The sequence below is a fragment of the Euwallacea fornicatus genome, chromosome 3 (genome assembly GCF_040115645.1).
Source record: "Euwallacea fornicatus isolate EFF26 chromosome 3, ASM4011564v1, whole genome shotgun sequence".
In the NCBI taxonomy this organism is placed as follows: domain Eukaryota; kingdom Metazoa; phylum Arthropoda; class Insecta; order Coleoptera; family Curculionidae; genus Euwallacea; species Euwallacea fornicatus.
Window position 1 is genome coordinate 4,435,725 of NC_089543.1, and position 25,729 is coordinate 4,461,453.

At 37.7% G+C, this 25,729-nt stretch overlaps 3 protein-coding genes across 7 annotated transcripts in view; 1 reads left to right on the forward strand and 2 right to left on the reverse strand.

Annotated features, from left to right (window-relative positions):
• The first annotated feature begins 18 nt into the window (after positions 1-18).
• Positions 19-11,818, forward strand: CRMP (Collapsin Response Mediator Protein). Of its 3 annotated transcripts, none has more exons than XM_066301859.1 (9): positions 19-153; positions 7,550-7,829; positions 7,882-8,046; positions 8,096-8,346; positions 8,688-8,920; positions 10,722-11,058; positions 11,118-11,333; positions 11,380-11,506; positions 11,569-11,818. In XM_066301859.1, the coding sequence occupies exons 2-9, from the start codon at positions 7,757-7,759 to the stop codon at positions 11,643-11,645; spliced, it is 1,479 nt and encodes a 492-aa protein (XP_066157956.1). In that variant the 5' UTR covers positions 19-153; positions 7,550-7,756; the 3' UTR covers positions 11,646-11,818. The 3 variants fall into 3 exon arrangements, with proteins under 3 accessions (XP_066157956.1, XP_066157955.1, XP_066157954.1); XM_066301858.1 differs by lacking the exons at positions 19-153; positions 8,688-8,920 and adding exons at positions 1,600-2,236; positions 9,821-10,032; XM_066301857.1 differs by lacking the exon at positions 19-153 and adding an exon at positions 1,602-2,236.
• Positions 11,819-12,062: 244 nt separating this feature from the next.
• Positions 12,063-17,923, reverse strand: LOC136350316 (fibulin-1-like). The gene is made up of 19 exons (XM_066301855.1): positions 17,814-17,923; positions 17,181-17,399; positions 16,135-16,297; positions 15,918-15,990; positions 15,635-15,866; positions 15,423-15,576; positions 15,263-15,372; positions 15,049-15,213; positions 14,865-14,999; positions 14,661-14,813; positions 14,415-14,606; positions 14,258-14,362; positions 13,685-14,203; positions 13,496-13,630; positions 13,232-13,386; positions 12,973-13,178; positions 12,778-12,917; positions 12,603-12,726; positions 12,063-12,543 (listed from the first exon to the last, which is right to left on the reverse strand). Exons 2-19 carry the CDS (start codon positions 17,227-17,229, stop codon positions 12,141-12,143), a joined length of 3,213 nt encoding a protein of 1,070 aa, XP_066157952.1. The 5' UTR covers positions 17,230-17,399; positions 17,814-17,923; the 3' UTR covers positions 12,063-12,140.
• Positions 17,924-19,233: 1,310 nt separating this feature from the next.
• Positions 19,234-25,729, reverse strand: part of SK (small conductance calcium-activated potassium channel) — a 29,174-nt gene continuing 22,678 nt past the window's right edge. For all 3 annotated transcript variants that reach the window (XM_066301826.1, XM_066301827.1, XM_066301828.1), the window contains 6 exons: positions 23,827-23,962; positions 23,647-23,757; positions 20,519-20,646; positions 20,396-20,465; positions 20,187-20,339; positions 19,234-20,131 (listed from right to left, as the gene is read on the reverse strand). In XM_066301826.1, the coding sequence (XP_066157923.1) occupies positions 19,976-20,131; positions 20,187-20,339; positions 20,396-20,465; positions 20,519-20,646; positions 23,647-23,757; positions 23,827-23,962 (754 nt within the window). In that variant the 3' untranslated portion in view covers positions 19,234-19,975. The remainder of the gene's footprint in view (positions 20,132-20,186; positions 20,340-20,395; positions 20,466-20,518; positions 20,647-23,646; positions 23,758-23,826; positions 23,963-25,729) is intronic.

Consider the following 25,729-nt stretch of genomic DNA (forward strand, 5'->3'; position numbering starts at 1 on the left):
GCAAGTGTTGAGTAGGTACGTACATCACGGGTGATGCTGTACTAAAGAAAACTCGCCTTTCGATGTCGAAACCCTCGTTGAGTAGTAATATGGTATTAGTGTGTGTTCAGATATGAGATTCATGAGGAATCATCAGAACGGAATCAAGCAACGGTGAGCACCATTTAAAATCTCTAGACGTGTTCCAAATAAGACGCATACGATGCCGGCAAATATCGATGACAAATGAATTTAAAAAAAAATACAAATCCACATTTGAATTCCGGATTTGAATAATTTGGAAAAATAAAGAAAAAATGTTAAAATTGTTTGAACGGGATCAAAACATAAATGGAAAAAACAACGAGTTCTGCACTTGATCAGAGACAATTAAAAAACCATCAGTGGTTTTATATTAAAATCGAAAGCTGAAGAGGTCGGACAGAATTTGCTGAAAGATGAGTAATATAAATTTCATAGAATTTGGCTAGAGAGGTCTAAAAGACGGCATAATATAACCAATGGAGAAAGCGTGGGAGGATCTTCTGCGGTTTATGTGCATATGGATATGAACGTTGCAAGAGACTGACAGCAAAATAAGTAAATAATACTTACAAGAGATGTCAAGGATGATGATATATTTAATGGCTTCGAAATCGAGTTATTCTACCAGTCAACACCTGAACAAATATCGATATTTGAAAAGGGGAATGCTGAAGGTCGAAGAAAAGAATCAGTGGGTTTGTGACGACAAATTTAATCTAAAAATCCTTGTTTTTTAAGAACGTTGTACAGTGACCAGTCAACTACAAATTTAATTAAAAGGAGCATGGACGATATCGGAGATTCCAATAAATGGCTTGGGGAGATGCTTGCCGGTGACCAATCAAATGTAACAAATTTGAATTTCAATAACTTAATGTTTATACTACTAAATACAATTTCGAAGCTATGCAACCTATGGATCAGGTTGTTATCCAGTTTCAAAAGCGATTATCCACGACTTCCGCTTTCGAAAAATGTAATTTCTCCTGAAACCTTTGGAGGAAATTTTATACTAATCTTCTGGGTTCTTTACGCTTCGTTCACATGTTCCGGCAAAGGGTACCAAAGGAAACAATTTTAAAACGTTCGAAACACGCAGGATTTCTAGATGTCAGCGGTCAATTTGATCCAGGCGATGACCTGTCCATAATGGAATGGTTCTGATGAAAATATTGTCACTGTTGACCACCTACGTGATAACGCCATTGTCGCTTCTGTTTCTGTTTCTGGGCGAATTAATTACCTGGATGGAGATAGATATCAAGATAAATCAATGAGTGAAGAATTAAAATTAGATCCAGCTACATGAAAGGAAGTTGAAACATATTGGAAGTGTTCGTAATTTCCTCCAGTTTTGGAATACTCGGGAAACTGTAGTAGATGGATTAACAAAATTGGAAAACGAACCTCTGAATATTTATAAACACGTGTATGTAAAAAGTCCGATATTTATTACCACTAATGCTAATAGCGAAGCGTTTTCGGTGATTCCTTATTTGTTGTTATAAGCGGTTGTTATAAGCGAAAATAGCTGTGCATAAATTTGCTAGCCCCCGTAATTCTCCATAGATATTCAAGTCAAGTTTAATTCTAAGCGTGGCCTATATCGACAATTCCGTTTGCAAAACTGTCAATTTAAGCCACGCTTAGAATTAAGCTCAGTTTGCGGACCTGCAGAGAATGTGAGGGTTAACCGTATTCCGCACACAGTACAATGCGTCCTCTAACGACATTACTGCAAACTATGCCTCAACTGGTAACTTTCTGTCTCTCTTTTTTCAACTCACTGTTTGTGGAAGGGAAGAGGAAAGAGAAGATCGATACAGGGCAACAAAATTTCGTATTCGGGTTGGTCGAGTCCGTCTCTGCAGCGTGCTACGTCTGTCTCTTGGTATAGAGGGACCTGGCTTCCATGTCGATTCAATAAAAGTTTTTAGGCAGGGTCCACATTAGACGACCTGAAAATACCACAGCGCAGACGTAACGGAAATGTGGTATAGCAAACGTAAATGGCTCGGTGTTCGGACCCGAGTTTCGTCTCTGTTCGTTGATTCATCATACAACGCGGAAGCGGAACATCGCGTGTGTATGTGCTTGTGAGCCGGGTGTACTATTTTTCACTATTTTTAGACGCTAAAAGCACCTTCTACCTAAAATAACAAAAGAGGCCATTATGAGCACTCCCGTGAAGAAAGTTCCCATTCATTTACAGGTGGGTAATTGGGTTATTATAGTAAACAAGGTAACTGTGTCTAAATCGAAAGCTTTGGATAATTTTAGCTATTGCGTGCTAAAAATAGGCTCTCATCGAGCAATGCATTTCATGAATCATCTACATAAAACACTAATTAACGCGACAAATAGGTTTATTACAAAATTTAATAAGAGTTTATTTTAAAAAAGTTCGCACAAACGATACCGTGTATAACAGCGTTATCCCCATCAGATAATCCATTAGTGCCGGTCATTGTATCTTTATCCCTTTCGTGTTGACGTCAATAGAAAAAGATGCGGTTAGCACAGAGGGCGCATTCCGAACCTGTCAATCGTTTAGGGTTGATAGAGGCCCTACAGGTGTTAATGATATCATCTTCCTCCCTGTACGTTTTATATGCACAACTTACGGTGATAACTGGAAAATTATGTCGCTGTATCAGCCTGATATCATAAAAATCGATGATGGTAAATGCTATGTAATTGCAAGATAAAAGTATTATTTTGATCATGTTTATTTCCTTAAGGTCGTACTATTTGATATGATTCGCTGTATGTTTGTTCATGTGGCGGATTTGTGAAATGTTTGCCAATGTGTTAGGGTGCGTCCAACATCCTGCTGCGCAGGATCTTTGCGAAATGGCCTAGTTTTGAGACTTAAGTTTTTTTGCAATACAGAAAGGAAAAGATAAAGACCAGAGCAAGGAGAGACTGCAGGAAAGGAAAGATCTAAAAAGAAGAAAATTACTCATATTTTACTTATAAGTAATGCAATTGAGTAAATTTGCCGCATCAAGATCAGATACGCTTCATTTTATTAAAACAAGTTCGGTCAAATAGGATATCCGTATCATTAGTTTTGTCAATTTATTGTAGACTGCAACATTCACTTTTGGTAATGGTACACTTACATTTCCTGAATCTGAATAAATAAGGGTAAACAGTTTAAAACATGCAAATCGCAGATGAGCGCTACTACAGCGTGTAAATATTTTTAAAAAAATTAAATTTGTGGTCTATTATTTATATATAATAAACACATAATAGCTTCAAAAATTAGCAAGCACTAGAGTTTTTAAGTCAGTCTTAAAGTACGTTTGAAGGCACACTCACTACTACTCTGTTCACTAAGGCTTTAAAATAGCTCTCACTGACTTGTAATCCGCGAATATATCAAGAGCATAGTCGAATAATCGTAAAAAACCCATCTCCTACACCCCTGAGATGCCTTTACATTTGAGCAAGGTTTATAGCCTCAAACATGAACACCGATAATTTAGTCAACGTTTTATGGTTTTTGAAAGAAGTCTATGGGGAAAATCTGTGTAAAACCGACAGAATTGAAAAGTACTATTATGAAGAGAAAGTGAGTGGTGTATACACCAGAAAATCTCTCCTAAAAGGAGTCCCTTAACGAAAATAGGATTCTTCCAGTGTTTCCTAGTAGCAGCAATCTTAAATGCACAAACCTAGTGATGCGCAGAACCATATGCAACGGGGCACCAGCTCATATTAGCTCACTCGTCCGAAGGCGGTTAAATCAAAATTATAACGATAAGTGGATAGACAGAGATGGGCCAATAAACTGGCCAGCTCGATCACCAGATTTAAATCCTCTAGATTGTTACCTATGAGGCAAAATGTCAAGTGTTATTTATGCCACTGAAATACATACCGAGGAAGAAGTTCTAAGACGAACAAATGAAACTTCTAATAGTATTAAGGGCAGTCACTTTGAAATTCTTCGTGTGTCTTGGAACGTTAGGAAACGCGCCAGATCTTGCCTTCGAGAGAATGGGAATTTGTTTGAACATTTACTTACGTAAGTGGTTTAGTTGGTATTCTGTTTAGCTCTATTTTATGTTCAGTAAATATAGTTTAATAAAAATATTGGATAGAAATAACCGATTATTACATAAAAATCTCAAACAGGCAAGTATTAGGCAACTAGCTTTTGTTTCAAAGCTCATTTCAGCACTCGATTGAAATTAATATGAAATGTATGCAGAATATTAAATTGTATTTTTCTCGAAAACGGTAACAGTTAAAGTAAGAATTCAAGAGCACTTTTTTTGAGTAAAAAACTCTAGATTTTTTTATTTCTAACAACGAAATGTAAAACTCGCATTCACCAAAAGAATATAGCTATTTTGTAACACATATCCTTTCAATGACAGGATTATGATTCACAGTTAACTGCCTTGATCAGCTATTCGAATTGGATACGTCAAAGTTGTGAGAATACCAATATTTCATATATTTATATATATTAAAATAGTTCAGAAGTTATTTAGCAAAAATAATCTCATTGGAGCTGTTCAATCAGTCGTATCTCCGTTAGGGGGCGCTATAGGATATATATTTTTTACCAATTTGATATTATTTTTGCACATAGATTACACTGTTTAAAGGTCGGCACCTAACTACGGAATATCCTGTATAGAAGTAATATAGCTGGGAATCCGGAAATTTAAACGAATCACGTGTCATAAGATGTTTATGTCCTTATTATTAAGGTTTAAAAAATTGCGAGGTCCTCACCTCGCAATCGACCAATAACCTGGAGATCTTCATTTAAAAATTATAGCTACATCCTGTGCGTTCACAAACACGTAGTGTCATCCTCGAAGAGGGCGAGACTGCTCCTAGTATTCAAGGATTTTTCATTCTCAAAAACAAAGTGTGAAGAATTCAACAATCCCCTAGTTTATTCTCCCATTCTCGTAATCTCCCTCCGCTACGTTGGGTAGAATGGAAGCAACGTGGTAGGTGGATAACTTGCGGTATTCTTCTATGAATAGGATTGGAAAATGATAGCCCAAAAAATCGGGAATTAATGCCGTCAAGTAGAACATGAACGTTCTTAATTATTGTACGTCTCAAGAGATCCAATGAAATATTTATATCTATTAAAATGCAAAAGGAGGAGGCGTCTCACTAAATCTTACTTATTGATGGGACTATCCGAATCCCGCGTTGGCTTTTCCGCTTATTCCCAGGGCACTCCGATTCAAACCTATAAATATTGCCCCTGGCGGTGAGATGGATTAGAGCTCTCTAACTCTTTCTTGTTGATGATTTACATGTGTCCCCAGTTCAAATTGCTTTCTGATGTGTTCTCCGTAATTTCGTAATGTTGAAATGGCGACTGACGAGAATTAAATATAGCGATAAAATATTCTTAGCAGCAGCCATAAAACTGACTGAGAAAATAATGGAATTTAGGATCATTTACGTCATACTATAGGAAGGTAACGATTCGGACTGACTACAAAGTTCCGCACTCGTGCAAATATCCTGCATGAATTCTTCTGATTATACGTTGCAGTTAATTTCCAGGCCGATCGTTTCCTGTCACATAAATCAGAGAGTTAAACCCTTTGCAGTCCTAAATCCTGATGGAGCCTCGAATGGAGTTTAAGCTACATTTCAGGAAAATATATAATACTTTCGCATGAAAGGCAGCGAAAAGCTTTTGAAAACTAACCGGCTATTTAAAGTGAAAACCGGTTTTTCTTTAGTTGCAAGCAACCATCAATCAAATGTATCACATCCTCTAAGGACGGGGCCATTGCAAAGGAAAAATTTGAAATTCTATTCGCGCTATAGAATATTTCCTGCGCATTGTTAAATCAATATCGCAGGAACTGTACTTTGACGCATGCAGCACATTTCATTAATACACGACTTTTAATATTGCTTTTAAAATTGCAATATATATTTAAATTAAAGTGGTAACCGCGTCATATTGACCAAACCTGTAAAGAATTTCCGGGACATTCTCATAGCAGTTCGAAGTTTGGGATTATAGACTGCTTTATCCTGAAATATTAAATCACGTAATATACATATTTTAGAGAAGTCACGCAATGCCTAATGAAAATGAAGGTAACATGTTCTTGCATAATTGATATGTAACCAATCCTGACACATAAATTATGCAGGAACCATGTAGCTATCTGTCAATTGAAGTGCACCTGGCATACAAACATCCGGCTTGATACGACTGCAGCCAGATAACAGAACAGTACCCTGTATAGAAAGCATGTGTCGACACGAAATGCTTTTAATAAAAACATGAAGAGTTATATTTGTATTAGTCGCTTAATTCAACTGCATGACTTGATATTTTATACCAGGTGTCCAGGCCAACCCTGGACGTAGGAGATTAACATGGGAAATGAGTTTTTATTTTTTTTTGCACCTGCACGAATTAGCCAAGTGAAAGACTTTTACATGGAGGTTATAGTACTCAAGACCGTCCATCATTTAGCAATTTTTTCAATTTTCGAATTGGAATTGTTTTGGCTCAAAGCGCCTCCGAATTTCGAAAATTTGAAAGTCCCGCGTTACCGTTCGACGCCACGATTCAAAGTCGGAATTAAAGAAGCACAAAGTCTTGACTCTGACCAATCATGGCTTCGAACGGTTACGCGGGACATTCAAATTTTTAAAGTTTGGTAACATTTTGAGCTAAAACGGATTTAAATAAAGGAATAGAAATATTGCAGCATGACGGCCGGTCTTGTGCACTATGACCTGCATATAAAAGTTTTTCAATTGGATAATCCGTGCAGATGTAAAAAAATAACAAACTATTTCCCAATTTAATCGTCTATGTCCAGAATTCGCCTGGACATCCGGAATGTATTTTCAGCTGTGGCAAGAAAGAATTTCAAATTATCTAGGAATTTTACTCAAACTTATCAGAAGTTTTCTAAAATGTAGACTTCACACAATCACTGCAAAAATCAGTAATTATTACCAAATCGCCTGCGCACCAATGGTACTGAGCACCGTAATGTGGCAACGCCTTGAAGATGCAGGAGTGATGTATATATATGTGTATATTGGGAGGTGGACACAAGGCATTCCTACAATAATTACAAATTTTCGCATTCATAAGGAAGCACCCTGTATATTTTCCAACTTTGAGGCAGTTGCTTAGTTTGTGAACTTATGGTATTATCGTGTTTACGAGAAAAATGGTGGGATTATATGGATTATTTGGATAAACTCCATCGCACCTGCCCTAGGTTCTATACAATTAAATACTGGGTTCTCGTTTTTATGTAGTTTTCTGAATGAAACAGTAAAGAGGCTCATAAATCGGTGTGACAAATAATTTAACGTTTAATTTAATCGTGGGAACTCAAGCTTTCAAAACTAGTTTACACAATTAATATCGCAATAAACCCAACAAAATAAACACATTACTTTAACTAGGCTATATAAACATTTGTAAGATGCATACACCCAATCGTTGGTTTATAACCAAAAACACCGAATAAGTGTATCCCATTGGTTGCAGAGTTCCCAAAACAGATTAGTTATCAGACACGGTCAAATAGTAAACGAAGATGGAATTATCGATGAAGATGTGTATATTGAAGATGGGATTATTAAACAAATCGGAAAGAATCTCATCATTCCCGGGGGTACTAGAACCATAGACGCTCGGGGAAAGTATATTTTGCCCGGAGGAATTGACCCGCATACTCATTTCGAATTCGATTTTATGGGTGCCAAATCTGTAGATGATTTTTATCAAGGAACCAAGGCAGCCGTCGCTGGCGGAACCACAATGATTAGTATGTGAAATTATTAAATTAACAAATTTCGGTTTCGCATTCCGGATTCTAGTTGACTTCGCCTTCCCCAAGCCCGGGGAGTCCATTTTAGACTGCTTTTACAATTACCGAGAAAAGGCTGACGATGCAGTCTGTTGTGACTACGCATTGCACATTTGTCTACCTCAATGGTCCGAAGAAGTCAAAAGAGACATGGAGAAACTCTGCAAGGAACATGGTAAGTCCAATCCAACCTCAAAGCTTTGACGTTTTGAGTGACCTTCTAGGGATCAACTCATTCAAAATGTTCATGGCATACGGCTTTATGCTGAATGACGCAGAACTATACAGTGCATTCGATCACTGCCAAAAATTAGGCGCAGTTGCGCAAGTCCATGCAGAAAACGGCTCAATCATAGTCAAAAATGTAGAAAAATTAATAGCTAAGGGCATAGTAGGTCCTGAGGGACACGAACTCTCCAGACCCGAAGAAGTGGAGGCTGAGGCCGTCAACCGGGCATGTGTGATTGCCAAACAGGTAGGCTTTAATCCGACCTCAATTGAATGCATGTCTGTTTTAGCGCACTTAGAAGTAACTTGCCACGTTAGAGTCTCCGAAGGCTATTTTATGTGATAATCCTCCCATTAAGTTTCGCGTTACAATCTTGCTTAGTTATCTTCCCTTAATGAAGTTGTTAGAGTGTTTAAATTTGGCCTTTTCGTTTTGCTTAAGGTAATGCCAATCAAAGAAATCGTGACTAAGCAGAACTTCATCGTTTATAGTACGGGTTTGAGTGCACTGAGCTGATCATCCATCGCGTTCACCCACAATCTCGCGCATGCTCTCTATTTTTATTGCTACTTGTGACTCTTTTATAGGTAGATTGCCCGCTATATGTGGTTCACGTGATGAGTAAGCAAGCTTCAGAGACATTATCGTTGGCACGTTCAAATGGCACGCAGGTGTACGGTGAAGCCTTGGCAGCCGGCCTTTCTAAGGACGGCAGTCATTGTAAGCACCACAGTTTCGAGTACTCTGCCGGTCACGTTCTTAGTCCACCCCTTAGGTCTGATCCTACCACACCGCTTGCCTTAATGAATTATTTAGCACAGTAAGTCTTTTTGTTTTTTCCCAACCTGCCGTTTAAAGGTTGATCCTCACTATACCTTTCATTTCCATCCTATATTCACGCCATGCACATTATGTGCCATTTGAGGGTACATAATTGACACCATATTCATAAATACATACAGGTCGATTTGTGTATACAATAAAAAACGGTAAACTTGCGATACGGATATGGTATGGAAACGAAATATATAGTAAGAACTAACCCTAAATTAGCCCAAGAATGGGCTGATTTTAATGGTAAGGTCTTATTACATTTTTGATTTTCACGCTTGTTTGGCCTAAATCGCATAATACCCAGCTGTTTTGTGAACTTCTTCTTGACTTCATTTATTTCCATTTTCTGATATGAATGCTAATTTTAAGGTTGTTCGTGGTCGGATTCTGCTTTATCAGTGAAAATTCTCATATAACTGAAAAACTATGAAAGTATATTTCTATCCCAGCGACCTTGCCTTATTAAAGGTTGTTGCCCCACTGAGTGATCCGAAAAATCGATACTTAAGTTTCCTGACGCAACATCCAAACCTGAAAGAGCTGCGTAAAGCGCGTGTAAAAGGACAGAAGATCACTTGTACTTGTTATGTAAATGTGCACATGAAAATTCTAGATTTGGGCTTAAACAGTATGAAATTGAAGAGCCGTACAGTGCTTTCATTTCAAAAATAGCAAAGAAATAATAGAGACTATTTTTTAAATAAAAGCAATTCCGGAATTAAAAGTGCGCCGCACATCTCCTGGGCACGAAGCCCGCGCACGCGCACTTGCAAAATCCCACCATGAAAGCCTTTGTTCTAACCTAAGTACTTGTAAATTAAGCATCTTGTTCATAAAATATCTTCACACACCCAACACAGTGCTCAAAGAAATATTAAATACACAGGTGAATGTCCCCATCTATGTGGTGAGAGTATCATCGGAATCATCTGCCAATCAAATCGCCAATTGGCAATCGGCGGGTCAAAGGATATTCGGTGAGGTTGAGGCCTCTTCGATCGGAATCGTGGGCAATTCGCGAGATGCCAAGTTGGTCGTATCTCCGCCTTTAAGCTCTAAATCCGATACTTCTAGTCAACTTTTGCAGTGTTTGTCATCGTAAGTGGCATTCTGATTAGTATGAAATGATCTGTAGAGGTGTTTGAGTAGGTAGTTATTACTTCGATTCGTAGTTTAGGGTCTTGTGGTCGCGGGCATGAAGAACCGTTGCATATGGAGGGCGATAATGGGCCATCTTACAAACTCTAAAGCAGACTTTTCACACAAGTGATTTCAATAATACAGGGCGATAAAATTTAATTGGTTATCTAAAGTTAAACCTAAAAACGAGATGTAACAAACGCTTTGCTTTTAGATGTTTTTCGTAATTTGTCGAAAGAAGTTTTCCTTCAGAATTTGCAACATGCTCACATTGTCACACCCTGTATATACTAGATCTCGTTCCATTAGCATGATTAACTTGGGACTTCAGATTTTTATAATTTCCCTTTTCACGCTTTTAAAGTTACTTATTTAAATAAAAAAGAAAATTCCATTTCACCTATTCGTTTATTTAGGCCGGCCTAATGGAATAATTAATTTTTGCAATTACTTTTTCGTCCCCCTCGATGTAAAACCAGGCGTATGCGAAAGCCAATTTTTGCTCCATACATCCGGTAAATAACTCAAGAGATATTTTATGACATACGTTATCATCCTCACTTCTCAACCTTGTGTATTAATGTCTAACGAGCTTTTTTTCAATTACGTTTATGCATCTGGTTTAAGGGCAATGAATTTTAATATAGGGACGTCCTCCAGACGGTAGGGAGCGACAACTGCACGTTCAACAAGGCCCAAAAAGAGCTAGGGAAAAACGATTTTACCAAAATCCCGAACGGCGTCAATGGGGTCGAAGACAGAATGTCTGTTGTATGGGAAAAGGGAGTGCACGCAGGCATTATCGATCCCTGCCGTTTTGTAGCCATCACGAGTTCAAACGCAGCGAAAATTTTCAATTTGTATCCCAGGAAGGGCTACATCGGAATTGGATCAGATGCAGATATCGTTATCTGGAACGGAAACGCTACGAGGACGATTTCGGCTAAAACGCATCATCAGGCTGTGGATTTCAATATTTTTGAGGTCCGTTTGCCAGAAACAAAAAAAAAATTTCACACTGATTCATCCTCAATTTCTTTCAGGGAATGGTCGTTCACGGCGTTCCGGAATTCGTGATCGTCAATGGAAGAGTGATCGTGGACGACGGACAGTTGAAAGCCATCCAGGGTTTTGGAAAATTCATTGACACCCCGGTGTTCCCACCGTTTGTGTATGATCCTTCCAAGGTGGATGAACTGAAACCGCAAAAAAATCACCATGAGGAGAGGGAGTTGGAAAATATTAGGGAAATTGAAAAGGTGAGTGGTGCGTATCATTGTTGACGCGTACAACGCCTTGTTCCAGCTTCATTTGGAGGAGAAGGTTTGCCCAACTCCCACTCTACCCGATGGAAATATAGGAACACCTTCATGCAAAGGAGGCCGACCAGAGGGTCAAAGGAATATACAGGACTCCACATTTTCAATCAGCGGTATGAACTTCTAGGACGTCGTTTCTTGGGAGGAGACGAATTTCTTTATTTGCTTTTTTTAGAGGATCTGGATGTGGAACGGAAATCTTGCATTCGAGTGCGAAATCCCCCCGGCGGCAAATCCACCGGCTTTTGGTAAAGCTTTTCCCTGTTCGACACGTATAGGCTTATCATGTATACATTTTTTATTTATGTTCATGTAATTATATCATAATGCTAATAATGCGAATGTGTTAGGGAACAAATCCGTGCTAAGAATTAGTGTAATGTTTGTATGGTTGTAAAAGTTTAAATATATATTGTTAAAAATTCTATTAGGCCTTTGTCTCAAACTATAGCCGATTCCCCAATTAATTTCGTAGCTATTAAGAACACCGCTCCTCATTAATTTTTGGAGTATCAGCCACCGAAATCAATATTCAAATTTACTTCATGCAATCGTTGGCCAGAATCTTTTAAGAAAGTACTCACTGAACGCCTTGCATGTGGAACTCTGCATTTTAACCAGTCGCAACGACTCATGAGAAATTAATAGCTTTTAACGACTCTCACTAAATTAATTTTAGTACGTTACTTATTTGCCTTTGATCTCTTGCACAAAACTTCATTTCCTAATCTTGATTCTATTAGTGCATCAAAACGTATATTCAGAAACTACAATAATAATATAGACGATAACATTCCCAATGTAATTATTAACCCCTTGAAACAGTTGCATCTGCACCTCCAACTTCACCTCCTGAGGTCCGATTATGCTCTTAACTAAAATCAATTCCATGAAGTTGCTGTCGGAATGCACCATCTTCTTAACGAAAGTATCGTCCACACAGTTCTCTCTGTGAGGACAAATTATGTCCAAGAATTTCATGGAGAACTCTGCGCGTGCAGCCGTCCTATCAGGGCCCTTGATTTTGAACAGAGGGATGCCCTCCATAGGGAGAGGGAGTTTGGACACCAGGGCCATAAATTGGTAGGAGTATTGATCAGGTTTAGATAGGCATTGGGCGTCTCTGGAGCAAGCCAGTCTCCGGCAGCGACTAAAAATTTCCAAATGAATGTACATATGTGGTAAAGAATGCAGTTTGGAAGCACATACGCCTTGTGGTTGGAATCTTTGGCGTAACCAGCGGAGCACGAGATGGGGTAGCATTTGTATCCTCCTCTAGTGTTAACGCAAGCATCCTCCGGAGGACACACGTTATGCTGGCATTCATCGATGTCTGAAATGTTCTTATTAATTTTGTAAAATTTATGGACATTAACGTACCGACCTATGCAACCTCTTTTATCCGTTCCCAATTTGTACCCTCTGGGACATTCACAGGTGTAACTACCAGGTATGTTAACACAGTTTCCTATGCAAAGCCTGCGATCCGCGAACATCTCACACTCGTTTATGTCTGTGCAAGTCCTGAGGCCAAAACAATTACAAAACCAATCGATAACTCAAATATATCATAATTTACCTATTGTCAGCTCTCAAGACAAATCCAGGTTGACACCCACACCTATGAGAGCCCCAAACATTAATGCAATTGTGCTCACATAGTCCCTGAATCTCTTCACATTCATTTATCTCCTCACAGTAGTTCTGATTCATTTTAAAACCTGATTGGCAGGAACAGTGAAAAGACCCCACAGTGTTCGTGCATTCAGCATAATTTCCACAGGGCTACAATCGACTCTTTCAAACAGAGATATTTGGTAAAAACGATTATAGCTCACCCTGTAGAACTTGCACTCATCCAAATCCTCACACACCTGGGTATGCCTATTTAGGTGGTGACCTACAGGGCATTCACAAGTGTAGTAACCTTGACCATTTTTACAGATTTGACTCTTATTGCAATTGTGATTGCCTTTGGTACATTCATCTACATCTAAAAATCAACCATAGAATCTTAATTTTTGTGCCGCCCTGTATATTTCCTAGTAATTTAAAAACAAACTTCCCTTCACCGCAAACGTGAAACTCTCAGCGAAACTTACCAATGCATTGATCACCAGTTTCATTCATTTCATAGCCAATTTTGCAATGCAAAGGGGTGCTGCATTGAAATCTACCATTGAAATTTAGGCACTTGGACCCCCTGGGACAAGGATTATTTTCGCATTCATCGATATCTAGAAAGTAACTTACATAAATTTAATAAGTTGGTCTTCGACTAGAAAAGTCACCTTCACAATGCCCATTGGCATCCATCCGGTACCCAGGAAGGCACTTCTTTAGCATTCCATTAATAATCGGAAGGGTTGTAGTGATGCTACTCGCAGGTTTGTGAAGAGCAGAATATGGAACGTAAGGACTTATCGGACTAAAAACTGGAACAACTTCAGGAGCCCTGCTGATAGGTTTTGGAGTGGTGTACGTCCACCAGGGCCGCCTGTTGCTAGGATAAAATGGATCCCCCCAAATATTGGTGATTGGGATGGGTTTCAATGTTGATGTATGTGGAGGCATGGATGTACTAGTTGTGCTTGATGTGGTAGAAGGTACAGGTGTTGTAGTTGTGGTACTTTTCGTAGTAGTGGAAATGCCAGATGAAGGGAAGAGCAATGGTCTGATTGGCTCACACTTGTAGGTACCCATTTGGTTCTTGCAAGCAAAGTTTGATCCCAAACCTCCGCAATTGTGAGTGCCCAATGCACATTCATCGTCATCTTCACAGAGGTCTTTAGCAGAATTCAGGGTGTAACCTATCATAAGACAAACAATTATAGAATTTCAACTACCTCTTTTGAACTGCTTACCAGTTCCACATGAAACTACTCTAGTGCAGTAGAATGACCCCACAGTGTTATCACAGCGATGCATTGGAGAGCAGTTGTCTATTCTCAGTTGACATTCATTCACATCTACCAAACTCTACATTGAACCTGAAATATTCGTTGTAACATCCAAGCTTACCATCACAAGTGTTTGTCTCGGCATTATACTGCAAGCCTTCAGGACATTTTGAAAGAGTGACTGGTCCTACGTTGGTATTAAAAATAAGTCTTTCATCTTGTTTAGATTCAACACACCGATAACCTCCTTCCTCATTAATGCACTTCTCATTACTTTTGCATACTTCCAAGCTCTCTTCACATTCGTTGATATCTGCACAAGACCAGTACTTACGAATGCTTAGAACAACTTACAGGCCATCAATACCTTCACAATGAAAAGTTTCGTTGTTAGTTTTAAACCCTGCAGGACAAATCTTTCTTGAAGACTTCTCTACACATGTGTAGTTGCCTTTAGTGTTGACACACAGTTGGGAATCTTTGTTGCATCTGTTTTCTGGAGAGAGGCACTCGTCTATGTCTGTAATAGTTAATAAATTAGGTGATGATTTCTGAAAAATTGAGATCTTACCTGTGCAAGCCTCAATGGATGTTTTGTATTGGAAGCCTGGAGGGCAGTTGGGTCCCTCACACATGAAAGAGCCAATACTGTTCTTGCATATCATCGGTGAGGGGCATATCAGGGGTAACTCGCACTCGTCTATGTCTAAGGTTTGCGGAGAATAAGAAAGTTTCCACTAAATCGTGTAACGTACCATCACAAACTGAAGTTTCAGCATTGAATCTGTGCCCGATAGGACATCGATTAGCGTCCTCTTCTCCATCCAGATTTGTACTGAAGCAGAAGTATGTGCCATCGTCGTTCTCACAGATTTCATTAGTGGTGCATTCGTGGATTCCCAAAGCACATTCATCAATATCTGGAAAAGAAGATTAATAAAAATTACTTGTACCAATATGAACCCTTACCTTTGCAAGATTTTTTGTCGGTATGTAACTCATATCCTTTCCTGCATGAACACTCGATGGCAGTACCAGTATCGATGCAATCTTGATCACAGGGATTGTTTTTCTCACACCTGAAAATATTAAATCTTTATATTGCGTGGCTTAGATGAGAAGTTCTTGCCTCCTTCCTTTGGCCCTTTTAATAGGTCTGCAAGACACACCATCTTTCATAAGCTCATAACCAGAGAAGCATTTGCACCTGAACGATTTTCCTGAAGGCTCACACAGTTGGGCGCAGTATTCACCAGTTTCGCATACATTTTCTTCGGAAAGACCTAACACATTGATCTCTCCTAGTTATTAATGTTAGCGAGCTTAAGCAATTGCTAGCACCTGGATATATATCGTCGTTATTTTTTGGAAGGATGCTGCTTATTAAGGTATTTGGAGTACTAATGAAAACAGGTTTAACTGTGGTACTAGTGGTAGTCACTTGAGGCAAAATGATTTCCTCGCAGCATGTTGTGAAGACGTCTGAATAGGCCGGACCTAAGCCTACAGCATCTATGCAAAGATCCCCTGACTTCTTGGCCTCAATTCCAAACAAGCAGGCTTCACAACAATCCTGTAATATTTTACTAAAAAGAGAAATCATCTAATACAAAATCAGCCGTACCCTTCTTTCTCCTTCTTGTTTTATACAAGAGCTGGTCTTTGCATCCTCCTTGCCAGAATCACATTGCATTGACCTGGAAATGTGAGCCAACGAGAGTCATTGAATTAGGTCACATAAATAAAATTTCAAGGTTTCATTGACTTGATAATTATCAACATTTTGCATATTAAGCTAATGAGTTATCTAATAAATTTTTAATAGATTAGCAGTGGCTCACCGTAATTGTTTTTTGCAACAAAAACTGATTACATTAAAACACAGTTCTTTGTCTTCTATGCTAAAATTAGCAATAGGAGGCTGGAACTCTTTGCATTCCTTATTATTTCTAGCATAATTAGTGCCCAAGTTACAGCAGAGTTGGCGAGTCTTCAGGCTGAAACCTACAGTGAAGGGAATCAGGGAATAGAACAATAAACTTGAGGCAGGCAAATAGATGCGCTTGTTCCTATTCTAATTTGAAGCATTGTCTGTTTAGGTATTACGAATCGCCGCTGAAACCTAAGAGTGTCATAAACTTGCGAACTCAACCAGTATCTTGGAGTGCCAGTGTAGCACCAACAGAATACCTTTATAGTAAAACCACTATAGTTAAAAAAGTCTTTTTAACAAAGCAGACGCCGAACCCCTAAGATACGAAAACTGGCACCCATTCACACATTCATCCAAAAATGATCGTCTGCGCAGCTCTACTGCCCGCTGACCTCCCCCCACCCCTTAAAATATTTTTGGGTGGGAGAGCGCTATTTAAGCTGGAAATTTACTGGGTAGGTTCTCATTTAAAGACACACATAAGTAGAGTTCTATCCGATGCAAGTACAAACTGAAGAGCTTTCTTTGAATTCAAATATTGCTAAGGGGTGGTTTTATTATGTTTATTTGGAGTAGAATTGTTAAAATGGAAACTACATAAAATGCGATACATGACCACGTAGAATGATCTATCCACTGAGAATGTTAAGTAAGGAGTACTTGTCATATTTTTTTGGAAATAAAACTTGCACGGCTTGATCTGAGAACTTTTCAAGTCGATTCCGTAACTTTTCAAATATTTCCATAATATACTTTTGACTTAAATTCTGCCCAAAATTTCTCCAATTATAAGTTTAAGTGCTACACGAATGTCCAACTAACCACCCTGTACTGATAATTCTAAAGGAAACACTCTGAAATTCACTGTGACTAACCATTTATATTTTTTAAATTATTTTAACTAGGAAAGTGCAAGAAACTTATGAGAGATAAAATATGCAAACTTTTTCTTACCTTCGCATAACACAACCCATGTGCACAAAGTCAAAACTAACTTATTCATTACTGGCCCACGAGACTCCACTCAGACGTTCTTCCTCAATCCAAATGTATCAAAATCAATAGTTACGGCTTATCAACTATTTACTCTGCTTCCCTTTCGAGATTATAAGTGTAAACGATTCTTGCTACCCCAAAATCCGTCTTACTCCGGTCTGTTTCGATGTCTAATCACTATAAATTAAGGATGGTGTGGGATTTAATGATTACTAAACGGGGTTATTAATTCGATATTAGCGTCACTAATAGTGCAAATTGAATGCGTTGATAATTTTAGTTCTGGTACTTCTCAAGCTTTGGGTAGAGGAATTGCTCTTTGAAAGCTCATTTTCAAGTCAATATAATGATTCCGGTAACGTGGTTAATTTACGAATCATATTTAACGCACATAATAATGGAAATCGATGCAAATATGGAGTTTCTGGCCAAAAACAATAAGTAGTTTGTGGTTTTTATAAGAAGTCTCTTTTCTTTGGTAATTCTCGTGGGTGAGAAAACGTACGATAAATTTAGCGCCTCATTTTTAGCGGTTTAAGATATCTTAAGTAAAATTTCACAATGTAAATAAAATCGTATGGCTATTCTTACATGAAGAAAAATAAGTACATGCGAAACTGAACACTAAAGTCTAACTTGACTAAAATAAAGCTCTTTGTGTGCGGATTTGCACCGATTTTGAAAAAACAACTGAACTGCGCGATAATAATTTATTTAAATTTCCAGAATACTATAGGTCTTCAATAATTCATGGCCCTCGAAATACCTTGAAAAGCATTACACCTTTATAATCGACCTATTTTTTACTTTTATTCATTAATTTTTCCTCTATACAGGGGCTACATTGTTGAACCAGTTAAAGCTGGTAAACCCGGAGAATGGAAAGCAGAAGTTCTGATGTTTAAGAGCGAGGCTTTCAGAATTTTCAACGGAATAAATACGAGTATGCTAGTCGATATATTGAAAACTGAGACTTCGAAGAAAATTGTCGTTTTTTCCTAACTGTGACTCCGTCGGAGCTTTAAGATTGAGGGTGAAAATGACTGTCATTTGAGAAAAAAGTCTTTAAACGAGGAAAATATAAAAAAGTTACGAAGCCGAGCAAAAAGCCCAATCCAAAAAAATCAAATTGTGGTTTTTTCCATAGCTGCAGCTCTTAACCGCGTAACTGTATGTGACCTGCGGTTATCCATTCAACGTGTGTAATATACGTGAACTAAGACAATTTCACTCAAAGTGTAGATGAAAGCTGAGAATAAACTAAGGGGTAAGTTAAAAGCCCAGAAAAAGACCTGAAATAAGAGGAGCAAAAACATAATACGTATGTGCTTAGTGGACCGATCAGGACCGCTAAAAACATAATCACGCGATGAGAAAACTTGAAAAAAGTAGGAAACTACGGCCGGACACATGGGACAAAAATTATTAAATAGTTAGCTAACGACAGGCATCTATTGGGAAAATTACGGACACGTAGTTACAAATAGGGCATATGAATTTTAAAGTAAGGGTACCTAAAACTCGAAATAGTACTAAACAAAGAAAATAGTATCTTTGAAGAGAGTATTGCGAAAACAAGGTAATTTAGCGTAATGTGTAAATCAAAGTTAAGAGCGAACTAGGTAATAAGTTTGCACAAATCGGAGGAATTCATCTAAATGCCAGAGATACGACCGGGCTTAAATAAGATCCAAAGCTCGGAAGACTTTTTCGACGTTTAAAATTTAGTGATAAAACTGCTGAGATTTGCCACGAGATTCTACGAAAGATGGATGCGGAAAAATAGGGAATTTTTTCCCAAGTCTTAGGTCCTTAATTGTTTGTAATGTAGAGACTCACTTCACCTTCAAAATTTCCTAAGAGGTGAATAAGGACCCTTAAGACGAAAAAAGGAGTTGGGAGATGACTCAGAGAGCCAACACTAAAAAGTTTTTTGAGAGCGAAAAGAAAAGGTAAAAAAGAAACGGACAAAAAGTCTGAAAATAATTTAAAACATCAGCTAGTTTTGTCAAACAGGTGTTTTATTCATAAATTTTCTTACAAATATTTTAAAGATATATATTTTTTCGAATAATGAGTAAGTCGTCATTAGGTACGTTCTCTACGGGAGCAGTCAAAACTAATTTTTCGCTGTAAACGGAGTATTTAAATAACGTTCTAGTGCCTACAATTAAAAATTTTACAGCCACTTCTAAATCGTTAGGTAGTTTGAGATACATATATACTGGCATGAAAATAGTAATATTTTGTATTTAGACGGTCATTTTTTAAATCTATAGTACGTATAATGGAAAACTGTAAACTGAAATCATCCATAACTCTAAATTTTAAGCACCTTTTGAAAACATGAAACAACAAGAACATCAATATAATAACGAGCTGTTATGCAGATAAAGTCATTTTTTCTTGCTATAAAATCTTTATCCGGTTGATTTTCAGTGCATAAAAACTCGTCTTCCTAGCAGCAACAACGTAAAATTCCAAGTTTTCTTTAATTATGTCATGATCTAATTGCAATAACTACATCCATACATACTGCATGTACGTGAACATTATCAAGGCAATGTAAAGTCAATTAAGGAAATGTAAAATCCAGTAGAGCAGCAGAGTCAGGGTCTAATTTTGTCGAATTACTAATTCCAGAAAATGAACTAAATCATGCAATTAATTGAGACTCAACTGAAACCCAACGCTGCCGCAATAATTTCTAAGTTGGAAAAAGAAATCAATAGCGGATTTTAGAGGGCCTATTCCTAGCTTAGGGCTATAGTCGTCGATGGGGCTCGACCAGCATTTGACATTGAGATAGAACCTGGCCAAGGACACGTAGAAGGAACACTTCTAGTTTGCTGCAAACCTGCTGCAGATTCCGGATGCAAGAAGTTGCGCTTTTGCTCACTTTTTTCTTGCTAAAATCAATTCGCGGTAGATCAAACTTACTAGAATCCGGAAAGGTAGTATTACCAAGATCTGTATTCTAGACGCGATCATATCTGGAAGAATATCCAACGCTTCTTGCATAGAGGTGAGCTTCTCCTCTACATTCGTAAGTCTGTCCTCGAGGGTGTCCTGCCTTGTACTCATGTCAGACACTATCTCATATACAGTATTTTGGGTCTGAAATTGTTGTATAAACAAAACTGAAAGCTTATCAGTAGATGGCCTTTGGTTACCTTAGCCATATCAGTAATAGTATTTGCATTGTCCATAAGTTTCCTTTGGTCCATTTTAACCTTTCTTAACCTAAACAAATATGACAATCAAGGGAGTAATAAAAGAGGCTGAGGAATACTCACGCATAAATTGCAAGTAAAAATTTCCTCTGATGTGTTCTTACTCTACCGGGATTCACCCTTTTCACTAGCCTTGTGTGTTTGTAAATAAGCCATGTCTCTCTCAAGACGTTTGCTGCTGCATTTTTAAGCTGGAAAATTAAACAAAAAGCTAAGGTGTTGTGTGACCATTTAGTTATGATTAAAAGGCCATTTGTTGGTGATAATAGAAGTGGGTGGACACGCAGAGAATGATATTTTGAAATGAACTATGAAGCTGAAGAGCTGATTTAATAGCATCTCATGTAGAGCAATATTAATTACCGAAGAACAATCAGAGAAGGCAACCTCAAATCTATGGTAAGAAAGATAAGCTACCTCTACGTAGATCTGCGTCCAGAACCCTTTCAAGTATAGAGACTTCAAAGAGAACTTCCGACTTTCATAATCGTTCAGCAAGACCCTTAAAAGACAATATATGTAGATTTGCTTAGTTGGATTCATAGAGAAAGCTTGGTTGCGATGTCTTTGTTGCCCAAGGCACCACAGCCCAGATGGCTCGAAGGATCAAATGGATCCCGGGGGTACAAGTCTTGAAGAATCTCCATGTTGCGACATCTGTGGGTCGCCACCAGAATTAAATCAGAGTAAAAAGTGGTTGACTGCAGGGCAACTGTTGATCACCGCTATTATGGTGTCTCCTGGTCGCTCCGCCAAAAAATTGGTAAGTTTTTTTTATCTATTTCATCCACAGGTTTACTTTGACTCACATTGTACATAGAGGACCAACAATCCCGCATAAATTTGTTAAAAATTGAAGGAAATATTTTTCCTGAAAATGCCGGCAACCTGTCAAATATTATCTTTAGTTGAGCATTTTTTTATGTAACAGATATAGATAAAAAATAGAAATAATGGGAGAACTATCAATACTTAAAAAACAGCAACATAATCTACTATAATCTAATGTATTAAATGTTTAAAATGCTTCCTGACAGTGGTAAACTCACAATTCACATACCTGAAGAACCCTTCTTATCATTTGAGGAGGTATTTGTTGAACTTCTTGAGTAATTTCATATTTTAACGCTTCTGTATTTTGCGGTCTCATTTAAATTCACCCTCTGTTACAGATTAAAAAAAAGTCCGTAGGGGTGAGGTCAGGAGATCTAGGAGACCGCTCTAACTGCAAATATTTCAATAAGTACTAAATTTACACATGAGTATGTTACATGAAATATACTCAGATCTTCTCTATGAAACCAAAAACTTTATAATATACATGGGATTCCATAAGAAAGAAAAAAAAGTACACTTATCCACAACATGGGAATCCCTGTATAAATCTTTGTTACGTCACAAAATGCACTGCTAAAAACAATGTTTGACGTGTTCCGGCATTTTCATGAAAAATATTTCTTTTAATTTTTAATGAATTTGCGCGGGATATTTAGTACTCTATGTGTAAACAAATTTCACTTCGTATTCAATTGATAAATTTCAAATTAAATTATTCTGGCTTTATTTTGTGGCTATTTATGCGTAACTTTAAACTCTATCCATTAGTACTACTCGATTAAAACGAATCGAATGACTGCAACGCAATTTCCATTTTGTACTTCTATTACTAACTCCATATTTATTGCATTTACATCTGCGTAAACCCTAAAAATTGCAAACCTCGTTATTGTATAATTTTTATTTTTCATTTTTCACAGAAATTGAATATTCAATTCAATATTTTTAGTGCCGATATTGACGGTTAGGTAATATAATTGCTCAAGATCTTAAATTTTGAATAAGGTTGACTCCGTACTTAAAGTCGTTAACAAGGAATTTCCCGAGCAAAGTAAGTTTATGATATTGGTGTATCAAGTTTGTGCCTAAGATCTGGAATAACAAATGGTCAAAACAAGAAATTTTGTTACTCAATATTGTTGATTTTGTCTACCAGTTTTGAAGTCCCCACTTCTAAATAAAATGAGAGATACATTAATTAATTTTCCAATGTGGTAACTTTGTAATTTGGGCGTGCCGTACGATGTCCACACGAAATGGGGACACATTTCTCATGCTTAATCTGTAAATTACTATCAAGTTTTACTGTAACAAATATTTCATTTTGCGGTAGCATTGATCGGTTTGCATCTGCTACTATGTACAAGTACATATGTGATTTTGCCACATGGAGGATCAAATACATGGTCCAAACGGTGATTTTTTTTTAGCCAATAACGAATTTACCTGATTATCCCGTATCCGGTAATTGACATGGTTAGCTTGAAGGGCTTTAGTCAATATTTCTGGTTTCAAACTCAGGACGTATTTGGCAGTTTTTTTGTTTATTCGTCCTATCTACCAAATGAAACGAGTTTGTTTGAATATCCACCGATAAATCCCAATGTTGTTTTACCAAGCGCTGGACATTCCTACCTAAACGAAGCAGCCTTCAACGTTAACATGTCATGGATGATAAATAATACCCGCTCAAGATACTAACTGACACATTGGCCACTAAGGAATAAAATACCGGGATCTCGATGTCGATCATCCTGGTATCCGGGACATTATGTTCATCCCGGAAAAGCCCGGTATTATAGAATGTAAGTCCCCAGGTCATACGAATAAAATAATTTAAAGTCTTTCTATGAATTTGTTCGATATTATTCAAAATGTGACCGAGTTCTGAGCTACGCAAGCTGTCGTACAACGTCATAACAGAATGGGATTATTGAAGGTATTTCAAAAATCGCTATGCATGTATTTTTGAAAATTTACATGTCGCCCTAGATAATAAGAACATATCGGGTGAAGGCAAAATGATTTTCGGAAAGGTACAGGAGATCTTAAAAATGATCTAAAGTAATTGTTTGAGCTGTCGATCGTCTGTATCGATACATTTGTCAGTCTTGCAGTTCTCCTTTTGCATAGGCTAGAAAATTACTTATATTCCTGGAATTAGAAAATTTTTATTCAAAAATCTGTATGGGATTCACTGCTGCCAATGTTCAAAAGTTAATTGTATCGATGGAGACCAGAAGAAAACCAAGCGAAACTGTCCTTTCCTGGAGAACATGCTGAAGCTTTGAACAAAAACGAAAGCTGCAAGCTCATTTCTTTTGAACTTTAACGAGATATTAATTGAGACTTACCCTCTTTGTTAGTTGGGTGTCCATCATAAAATTATGTACATGTTTTTCGGCTCTAGTCAGCTCTAATTTTCTTGAAACTACGGCTACTAATAACGCTGTACAACCGGCCCCCTGTAAGTAAGTGTAAATGAAAAAGTAAAAAAGAAGTATAAATGGGGATAATTAGTGAGATATACCTACCATAATTCCAGTGCTTACTGCTATACCTCTTCCGCAATATGTGTTTGGAACAATGTCACCAAATCCGACGCTGAGGAAAGTTATAGCTATCAACCACATTGCATTTAGAAGGTTTGCGTGCTCCTCATCGTGAAATCTGCAATAAATTAAAGCCTTCATGCATTTTCATGGAACGAATTAATTCCCACACCGAAAAAATTAATTATTGCTAGGATAATTAGGTTTCAAATTAATTAACTACATATATCCTTTATGCCACGAAACGCATGAACTTTTGTATAACCCCACGACTTCATATTCTTTGTAAAACCTTAACAAGGATTTTTATAAAAATGATTAATATATCGGCCACAATTGAGCCATCCCCGGCTTTTAAACCCCGATACGCCATCAGTTCATGATATTGACGAGAAATTGAATTCTTGTCAGACTTTAAAAGGCCTATCTCATACTGAAACTTTTGTGCGGCTTCCATAATTTGAAGCTTTCACTTCAATTCCAATTTGTGCAATAAATGTAATAATACGTTTGGATAGTGGAAAATTATTTGAGGCATTAGTTAATTAATCAGCCCTGCAGCGCTGCTAAGCTTTAGGTAATTACGCGGACAGTCCCAGAAGTACCCGGCCTAACACTTAAATAAAAAACATATTTGAAAAACATTACATTTCTTCTCAACAGATACTCCATTTCTTCATTATAGGCAAACCACTTTCCGCCGAGTCATTTTTTTAAGTTTCCAAAGAGAAAATAATCTGAGAGTGCTAAATCTGTTGAATAGGGTGGATGAGAAAAATGTTCGAAACTAAGTTGATTGATTTTGGCCATCACGACGACGGAAGTGTGGACTAGTGCCTTGTTTTGGTAAAAAAACGTCTCTTTTTCGCCAAATGCGGTTGCTTTGTCCTAATTTCGTCGCTTAAATGCTGCAATAAATTTATATAATATTCTCCGTTTATTCTTTTTTCCTTTAGGGAGATAGTCGATAAAAATTATCCCACGTGCATCTCGAAAAAACTAACGCCGTCACCGTTCTTGTAGCTAGAACGGTTTTCGTCTTCGTTGGATCCGATTCTCCCCTTTGAGTCCATTGTTTTGATTGCTCTTTCGTCTCAGGTATGAAATGATGGACCAATGTTTCATCCATGGTTATAAATCGACACAAAAACTCGGCTCTATTGCTGCGAAACTGCGAAATACTCCTTTGAAACATCCTCACGTCGCTGTGTTTGTTCGAAATGCGAAATACATTATCTTTTGAAATGCCTATCTTCCATTACAGTTTTGTGGGTTTTAACCACAATATCTGAAGAGGTCAAATCCGGAATGTCATTGGGTCGACCTCTGCGGAGTTTCTGGTGGTAGCTCGTACGGCCTCGTTTAAATTCTGCCACCCAACATTTCATAGTTGTAAACTACGGCCCAGATTTTCCAAAATTAGAAACCAACTCTGCTTTGGCGTTGGAAGGCCTAAGACCATTAAAATGAAATTACAAAGTACAAGTAAGCACGACCCAACGTAGCATCCTGGAATCTTAGACAAAAACATTTTTAAGGTTAAGTGTCTGTAATATACGCAAATTTCTAGCAAAAAATTGCCATTTACATGTCAGGTCGGATACTTCTGGAACTATCCTCGTATATACAACAAATAAATCAAAACGTTCATGCAATCGATCGAAACGTGACTTGATAGATAGATTGTTACTGCCTTCGCCGTGACATTACGCTATCAAATTCACCCCCTGAAACCCTCTTGCAACCACACTTATAACTAGATTCCCAAATCATTAAGGTTTGAGGAGAGATTAGAGCATAAAAACTTGCAAAAATAATTGATTATATAATTTGCACGATCCCTGCAGTTCAAGCGCGACCAGAGAGCTTGCCATATGGAACCGGC

What these genes read in the sequence shown, in the direction of transcription:
- CRMP (XM_066301857.1), top strand. Translation starts at nt 2,198, where the DNA reads ATGAGCACTCCCGTGAAGAAAGTTCCCATTCATTTACAG. An exon ending in GAAACTCTGCAAGGAACATG is followed by an intron (nt 8,047 to 8,095) that starts GTAAGTCCAATC and finishes GTGACCTTCTAG; the next exon opens with GGATCAACTCATTCAAAATG. An exon ending in ATATTAGGGAAATTGAAAAG is followed by an intron (nt 11,334 to 11,379) that starts GTGAGTGGTGCG and finishes GCCTTGTTCCAG; the next exon opens with CTTCATTTGGAGGAGAAGGT.
- LOC136350316 (XM_066301855.1), bottom strand. Translation starts at nt 17,229, where the DNA reads ATGAATAAGTTAGTTTTGACTTTGTGCACATGGGTTGTGTTATGCGAA. An exon ending in AAAAGGGCCAAAGGAAGGAG is followed by an intron (nt 15,373 to 15,422) that starts GCAAGAACTTCT and finishes TAATATTTTCAG; the next exon opens with GTGTGAGAAAAACAATCCCT. An exon ending in ATGAGTGCAAGTTCTACAGG is followed by an intron (nt 13,179 to 13,231) that starts GTGAGCTATAAT and finishes AGTCGATTGTAG; the next exon opens with CCCTGTGGAAATTATGCTGA.